This window comes from Muscardinus avellanarius (genome assembly GCF_963383645.1).
Source record: "Muscardinus avellanarius genome assembly, chromosome: 10".
NCBI classification, from domain to species: Eukaryota; Metazoa; Chordata; class Mammalia; order Rodentia; family Gliridae; genus Muscardinus; species Muscardinus avellanarius.
In genome coordinates this window covers 29,096,819-29,105,180 of record NC_137796.1, presented here as the reverse complement: position 1 = coordinate 29,105,180, position 8,362 = coordinate 29,096,819, and the positions used below count along the sequence as shown (strand labels likewise).

The 8,362-nt window shown below is 49.4% G+C and overlaps 1 protein-coding gene across 1 annotated transcript; it reads left to right on the top strand.

Moving 5' to 3' along the window:
• Positions 1 to 4,411: 4,411 nt before the first annotated feature.
• On the top strand, positions 4,412 to 5,595 carry LOC308267962 (metallothionein-2). The gene is made up of 3 exons (XM_080702933.1): positions 4,412 to 4,444; positions 4,925 to 4,990; positions 5,319 to 5,595. Exons 1-3 carry the CDS (start codon positions 4,417 to 4,419, stop codon positions 5,408 to 5,410), a joined length of 186 nt encoding a protein of 61 aa, XP_080559059.1. The 5' UTR covers positions 4,412 to 4,416; the 3' UTR covers positions 5,411 to 5,595.
• Positions 5,596 to 8,362: the final 2,767 nt, after the last annotated feature.

Below are 8,362 nucleotides of genomic sequence, written 5' to 3'. Positions count from 1 at the left end.
GTCTCCTTTCTACCTGTTACTTTTATTTCTCCTGTCCTACCTCAGTATTAACATGTAGAAATCACTGTCATGTTTTTCAATGAAAAGAAAACTCTTAAAATCTCTCCTAAAATTGAGAATCTGTCTTACTTTCCAGACATGAATACCACAACTAAATATAAAATATTAAAATTATAGTATATGTATGAGACTTCAGCACTTTTCAAGCTGTGCAGGGTAGAGCCTGAGGGCTGCCCCTGTTTAAAAGATTTTGAGTAGTACAATGATATTCAGTATATACTCAGATCAAAATTTAAAAAAAATTTTTTTTGGTACTAGAAGTTGAAGCTATCTCAAGCTACCTCTGAGCTACACTGGCTCAGACCAAAAGAAATCTTTATCCTTGACCTTCTCCTTCGCTTGGGAAGCTGAATGGGTTCCAATCCAGTGGCACCACTTCCTAGGTCTTTAACCTAAGATTTTTTTCACCCTTGATCTCATGAACGTGAATACCGATTATACAGGGGTTTGTGATATCTGCTGTCTTTCAAGTAGTTAAGCAACCTGTCTCCCAATCACACAGCTCAGAAGTAAAGGTATGAATGAGCACACCTGTAATCCCAATGCTTGGGAGGCTGATACAGGGGACTCACAGGTTCAAGGCCAGCCTATGCAACTTAACAGACCCTCAGCAACTTAATAAGATCCTGTTTCAAAAACAGAAAAAAAAAATATAAAGAGCTGGGAGTATAGCTCAGAGATAAAACACCTGTGGATAAAAACGGTGGAGGAGGCCAGGTGTGGTGGCACATGCTTGTAATCCCAGTACTTGGGAGGCTGAAACAGGAGGATCTGGGTTCTCAGCCAGCCTCAGCTACTTAGTGAGACCCTGTTATGAAAAATAAAGAATAAAAAATTGGGCTGGGGATATAGTTTAGAAGCTCAGAGGTAGAATGTCCCTGAGTTCAATACTCAGCACCACAAAAAAAAAAGAAAAAGAAAAAGAAAAAAAAAGTGGAGGGGGAGGAGGAGAAAGAAGAGGAGAAGAAGAGGAGGAAGAGAAGAAGGAAGAGGAGGAGGAAGAGGAGGAGGGGGGGAGGAGAAGGAGGAGGAGGGGGAGGAGGAGGAGGAGGAATGAACCCATGCCACAGTTGCCCTCTCCCCTTAGTCACAGCTGGAAGGTCATTATGTCACTAGAGCTAAGCCTTGCAGATCTCAGTACAAAGCTGGAAGGACCCTCTGGGATGGATCAACTTTGCTCTTGGCTTGAGAGATGGGAACCTCAGAGAGATCACAGAGCTATGGGAAGAGAGCCAACTGCCAATCCCACTGCTGCCTCTGCGCCATTTTTAAATGACCTCCTCTTTCACATGACATGGTGGCACTGGTGGTGGATAAGGGCACGATGCTGCAGCCACCCTGAGTGGCTTTGCATCTCCCAGTGTCACTTACAGCTATATGACATACACTCTCTGAGGTTCAGTTTCTTCAACTGTAAAGGGAACAAAATCATAGCATCTGGTTGGTAGCATTAAGTAATTTAATACATGTAAAGACCTCAGAATGGTGACAGGCAGATGATCTATAATATTAGCTATTGCCTTTTTGTGTGTGTGATTCTGGGGATGAAACCCAGGGGCATTCGACCTCTGAGCTACACCCCCAGCCTGATTTTTTATTCTTTATTTTGAAACAAGGTCTCACTAAGTTGCAAAAGGCCTCACTAAGTAGCTGAGGCTGGCTGTGAACCTGCAATCCTCCTGTCTCAGCCTCCCAAGTAATGGGATTACAAGTGTGTGCCACCACACCCAGCTCTGCCTTTTTATTATTATACATAGCAGAGACTTTTTTCCCTCGGTACTGTGGATTGACCCCCAAAGGCATTCTCTCACTAAGCTAAATCCCTAGCTCTTTTTTTAGACAGAGTCTAAGTTGCCCAAACTGGCCTCAAAGTTGAGACTCTCCCATCTCAGCCTCCTGAGTCTCTGGGATTACAAGTGTTCAGCACCAGTCCCATCCTACAACAGAGGAAATATTTATTTATGCACATACAAAGCAACCAGGCCTGTTGTGCTTAACTGCATATCCTGTGTTGTTCTCATTTCCCACATGAACATATGAACTGGGGTCCAAAGACTCATTCATTCCCCTTACAGAATTGTATACAAAGAATTATATACAGAATTGTATGTAAAGAATTGTATACAGAATTGTATACAAATTGTATACAGAGGTATACAAAGCCAGTAGCTAACTGTCCTCACATCAGATACAGAACCAAGGCTACCATTTCTGCAAATGCCTGTACCATATGTTGAAATGATTCATGTTTTCTTAAATATATTTATATGAAAAGCAAACTTTACCAACACTGAAAGTGAACACCAGTCTCAATCCAAATAGAAAAGACAGCCAGGAAAATATACATGTGTGCGCGGGCACACAGAAAGACACAGACATATAGCCGGGCGTGGTGCCACACGCCTGTAATCCCAGCTTTTGGGAGGCAGAGACAGGAGGATTGTGGTTTGAGGACAGCCTCAGCTACTCAACTCAGTGAGACCCAGTTTCAAAATAAAAAATAAAAAATAGGGCTGGGGGTGTGGCTCGGAGGTAGAATGCCCCTGGGTTTCACCCCCAGTACCGAAAAAAAAAAAAAAAAAAAGACACAGACATATATATACATGTTCTATTCCATTTAAGAGACTGCCCTTGTCATTGGCCATGAGAAGCTGTGGGCCTGCTCCTGCTGAAAAGGCTCCGGCAGTAAAGGACTTGAGCCCACACATGGGCCAGGGGGAGGCTCCATCGCCGCCGCCTCTTTCTGAGGCTGAGACGGGAGGATTGCAGGTTCACAGCCAGCCTCAGCTACTTAGTGAGGCCTTTTGCAACTTAGTGAGACCTTGTTTCAAAATAAAGAATAAAAAATCAGGCTGGGGGTGTAGCTCAGAGGTCGAATGCCCCTGGGTTTCATCCCCAGAATCACACTCAAAAGGCTGATGAGATTCCAGTCACTCTGCAACTTCCTAGCTCAGGAACTAAGAACTAACTACTTAAACTTCTGTGTTGTCATTTTTTTATTAGAAAACTGACTCACATATAGAATTTCCCTTAGGATTTTTGTCAGAGTTCAAAGATTATAAGTGATTAATAAATAAGGCATGAAAACAGAGACTGAGCAATAGCCAGAAATATTGAGAAATACCCACTTCTCATGCTTTTTATTTTATTTTATTTTTCTTTTGTGGTACTGGGGATGGAAACCAGGGGCATTCTACACCCCCCAGCCCTATTTTTTAGTCTTTATTTCTTTTTTTTTTTTTTTTTGGTGGTGGTACTGGGGTTCTACCTCCGGGCTACACTCCCAGACCTATTTTTACATTTTTATTTGGAAACAGGGTCTCCTAAGCCAGTGTGCGCGGCTGGCTTCGAACCTGTGCCATCCTCCTGTCTCTGCCTCCCAAGCGCGGGGATTACAAGCGTGAGCCACCACGCCCGGCTAGTCTTTATTTCGAAACAGGGTCTCATAAAAGGCAAAGGGCCTCACTAAGTACTAGCCGAGGCTGTCCGCGAACCGTGATGCTCCTGTCTCAGTCTCCCAAATGCTGGGATTGCAAGCGTGCGCCACCACGCCTGGCTCGTTGCTTTTTAATGCAGGGGCTATAATGCAGGGGCTGCATGTCTCCTAAAATGTTCCCCTCTGGGGTGTGTGTTGGGGGGAGGGAACGCATCCTCTATTTTCAGAACTGCCACTTGGAGTAGTGTGGGCCTGCTAAAGTGTGGACGGTCCCCAGAGAATTTTAGGCAGAGGAGGGCCGGGACCAACGTGCCCATAGATCCTCTCAGAGGTGCCCAAAGAATTGAGTTGGAGATACGGGCAATGTGGAGAGAGAGAGTTCATTCTCAGGTCGTCCTTTGCACAAAACTTCCTGTCTCCACCACCAGCTCAGCTAGGATCGAACCTGGGACGTGACGAGTCTGAGGCTTGCACAAGAATTCTGAGAAAGGCGAGACTGAGGACATCTACCCCGCGGACGGGCTTTGGGGGTACAGTCGGGACCGGGCTGGAGTTCCCGAAACTCACAGGGCGGAGATGGGCCGTAATGGAGAAAGCGGGGCGGGGGTGGGGGAAAACGAAAGGCGGTGAGGACATCATGTACCCACTGCGCACTGCTCCTCCTGCCAAAGGGGCGGCCCCCAGTGCGCACGGTCCAGCTCGGAACCGGGGCGCCCGGCCCGCAGGTTGCGCTCAGCTCGGCGGAGGAGGGGGAGGGCGGGGGCGGCGGGGCGGGTGCAAGGCCGGGGCGGGGCTTTGCGCCCGGACCTCTCCAGCGGCTGTAAAATAAGCCGGCCGGCTGCGGGATCCCAGCACGCCTTCCCGCAGCCGGGCTTCCTCCACGCCTCTCGCTTTGGTCTCCAGCTTCACCAGAACTCCAAATGGACCCCAACTGCTCCTGCGCCGCCGGTAAGACACGCCGAGCTACCGATTCTTAGAATATCCATTTTTCCGACCACAGAATAGATGTCGCTAGGGTGCATTTTGAGTTCGGGCGGGAAATTCTAGCGCTTCTTTTTCTTGTCATGCGCCGTCTGTGGCCCTTAAAGTATGTCCATCCTCTGAGACTCCCATTTCAGAAGCCAGACGGCTCAGGCTCATAACTGCCCCGCTCGTAGTCACCCAAGGAGCTGGTGCTGCTAGTCCTAATATTCTGCCCAGCATTTGAGTTGCCTGGACTGAAGAGGAGGCAGAATTCCTTGCCTCTTCTGGATCAAAGACATATAGGGCCCATCCTAGGCTATGGGGAAAGAAGTGAGAATTGGCTTCCGAGTCCCCGGAGGGACAAAGTTAGCAGTTCTGGCGTTGCACCGAACGGCCCCGCATTGGCTGACAGCTTTCTCTCTTGTGGTAGGTACTCTCGGCTCACTGCCTTTCTCCCTTTTGCAGGTGACTCCTGCACCTGCGCTGGCTCCTGCAAATGCAAAGCGTGCAAATGCACCGCCTGCAAGAAGAGTGAGTGTGGGTCTGGTGGATATGGGGCTGTGGCTCAGTTGGGGAGAGAGCCCGGAGCTGGTTCTGAGTGAGGCCCTCGGGGACCTGGACTTACATTGACCCCTGAGGGTATTCCACTCCCGCTCTAGGCGTCCTGCCATGTCCTGAGCTCACATGGGCCGGAACAGCCTTTTTCTGTTGGGATACAAATCTCAAAGGTGTCTTCTGTTGTCCCAGAACAGAGCCAAGCTCTCCTACAAAAGGGTCCTGTGGGCGGGGGGCAGAGCCTGGGCCAGGCCTGCTGTTGGGTGAGTGTGCTCTGACCTCTCCGTCCCCCTTGCTTCCCCAGGCTGCTGCTCCTGCTGCCCCGTGGGCTGTGCCAAGTGCGCCCAGGGCTGCGTCTGCAAAGGGGCATCGGACAAGTGCAGCTGCTGCGCCTGATGTGGGAGCCTGCTCCCCTGTAGATAGAGTGACCTGCACAAACCCACATGTCCTTTTCCGACAACCCTGACCCATTTGCTGCGTTCCTTTTTTTTTTTATATGAAGTATGTGAGTGATAATAAAAGGTGTTGACTTGATCCCGAGTTTGGTTTTATTTGTGTGCCTTGGAAATAAGGGACAGGGGCGAGGGATTGAATTGGGGTGCCGAGATATGGGCTCTGGACTCAAATCTTAGCCTTTCAACAGTGATTTCAAACCTGGTGCCTCCCTGGTTTCATCTTATGTGAAGTAGAAAAGCTTATGCCCTCAGTGCCTGGAGACTGGGAGTGGTGAGGACAGGCACGTGGTTCCCTCCGTTCTTGAATGAAGCGTTGAAGACACTGAAACGTCCCCATTTTTATTTACATTTTTACATCCTCCAATTTCCAGGATCAGCTTCAGTTTCTGATTGAATTTGAAGCTTGAAAAGATCCTTTGCTTCGATTCTCAAGGGTTTTCAAACTCCATTGGCAAACACATTTAAAAAAAAAAAAGCTATATTCCTCTCTATCTCAGACATAACCTTGGTAGATGAAATATTATTTGTAGAAATAATGAAGCCCACAAGAGAAAAAAAGTTACATTGAACAGAAAAATCTCACTAAATACATGAGGCAATAAGGAAGCTAAAGATTCGCCTACACTGCCCAGGTGCTCATTGACCATAGGCACTGCAGACTGGAAACCACAGACAGGCCCCAGTGTATGAGCTACACAGCAGCACTAGCCAGAGGGTCCCACTAGGAAGAAGAGTCTTGTCTTGCCCAGGATGAAAGTCAGGACAGTGATTGTTGAGTGCTCTCAGATGTGACTTGGGAGCAAATCTTCCAAAGTGTCAAAGTCAGAATGTGTTTGTGCCTCATTTGGAGTCCCACCCTTTTCTGGCAGGATGACTTGTATATACTCATTGGTGCATATGAGTGCCCTCTATGCAAGGGTAGTGGCCGATTGTACAATTTGGGGGAACAGTGGTGTTCATTAGGAAAAAGCCAAGCCCTGGGCCAATGTTAACAAAGCCTATGGTCAGAGTTCCTGGCTGTTGGTATGAAGAGGTGATGTCAGAAAGCAGCTTGTGCCAGGTGCATGCGTGTTGGTGTCAGGCAGTCCTGATTCATGGCCCACTTCACTCCTTATTGGCTGTATCCTGGGCGAATTCCTCAATCTCTCTGAGCTTCTTTTCTTTAGCTGTACAAAGAAATCCCTGGTAGGGAGTAAATGAGGACTGCTCGATTCCTGTGTAGGATCTAATAAACAGTAGCAGCATAATTATTTTCTCCAGGCATGTTGGGAGGCCCTACTTGGCTGTGAGATGTGAAAGCGGCAGAGGACCCAGTTCTGCTCGGGCTTGGAGAACGGTGGGGAGGGAGGCAGAACCTCGTGTCTGGGCAGCTGTGCAAGGAGAAACTTGGCCAAAGGGCTGAGTGCGGTCAGAGACCGGCATTGCGGAGGAGGCAGACGTCACTTAAGTGGTCAGTTATTTGGCCACGTCTGGGTCCCTGAGGGAGGCTGGGGCTACCCAGAACTCAGAGAAACGAGAAACGGAGGAAAGAGGCGCCAGGGCTGGGGCTTGAGGGACTGCTTGAACTGGGTTCCTTGGACCGCCTGGGAGATGGGAGGGGGTGGTGGAGACACCACGTGGGTGGAGCCGGGCGCACACTTGCTGCTTTCGCGGCGTCAAAGGGGCCGCCCCGCTCTGCGCACGGATCCAGGGAGCCCTTCCCGCAGCCGGGAGGCAGGGTGAGCTCAGCTCCCTGGGTGCGCGGGGTGCACGGGGTGCACTCGGCCCGCCCAAGGCCAGCGGGCGGTGCTGATCTTGCAACCCCGTGCACGGGCCGGGGCGGGGCTTTGCGCCCGGGCCAGTACCCGAACTCTAACCTGTGACCTGTGAAGTGACACAAAGGTTCCTAGGCTCCCACCCGCCTTCAGCAGCTCTGCCATCTCAGGCCCTTGACTGTGACTCCCATTCGAAATGGACCCCAACTGCTCCTGCCCCCCTGGCAAAGGACGCCAGCTTTCAGGGCTTCAGGACCCCCAGTCTTCAGCGGGTTCCTTGATTGGGAGGACGATCATTGTGTCTGAAACGGCCTCCTTTCCCCCACTTCTTTCTCCCTGGCTAAGGGCCTTCAGCACCCCTGGAGTTTGCCACCCTTCAGGGGCTCCCAGGACTGCGTCTGTAAAGGGGCATCGGACAAGTGCAGCTGCTGCGCCTGATGCGGGAGCCTGCTCCCCTGTAGATACAGTGACCTATTCAAACCTGGATTTCCTTCTCCTACAGCCCTGACCCATTTGCTACGTTCCTTTTTCTATGCAGTGTATGAATGATAATAAAAGGTGTTGACTTGATCCTGACTCTGGTTTTCTTTGTGTGCCTTGGAAATAAGGAACGGGGTAAGGGATTGAACTGGGGTGCAGTTCAATCTGGGGCTCTGGACTCAAATCTTGGCCTTTCAACAGTGATTTCAAACCAGGTGCCTCCATGAGCTTCATCTTCTGTAAAATAGAAAAGCATTCTGCCAGATCCTTTGTGGGGGGTGCAGGGGGAGTGGCAGATACATGGTCCCCCACCCTCTCATGAAGTGTTGAAAACACAGAAGCTGCAGGACTTAGTGACCCATGCTTGGAATCCCAGTACTTGGGAGGCCGAGACAGGAAGATTGCAGGTTCTTGGCCAGCCTCAGCTACTTAGTGAGGCCCTCTGCAACTTAGTGAGACCCTGTTTCAAAAATAAAAAATGAAAAATGGGGGTAGGGGTATAGCTCAGAGGCAGCAAGCACCTGGGTTCAATCCCTAGTACTGGAAAAAAAAAAAAAAAAGAAGAAAGCAAGAAGCTTCTCATTTAATTTGTTGCATATTCTGATTTCCTGGTAATAGACACTGGCAGCTGTTAGACAACTTTCAATAAATGCATGAGG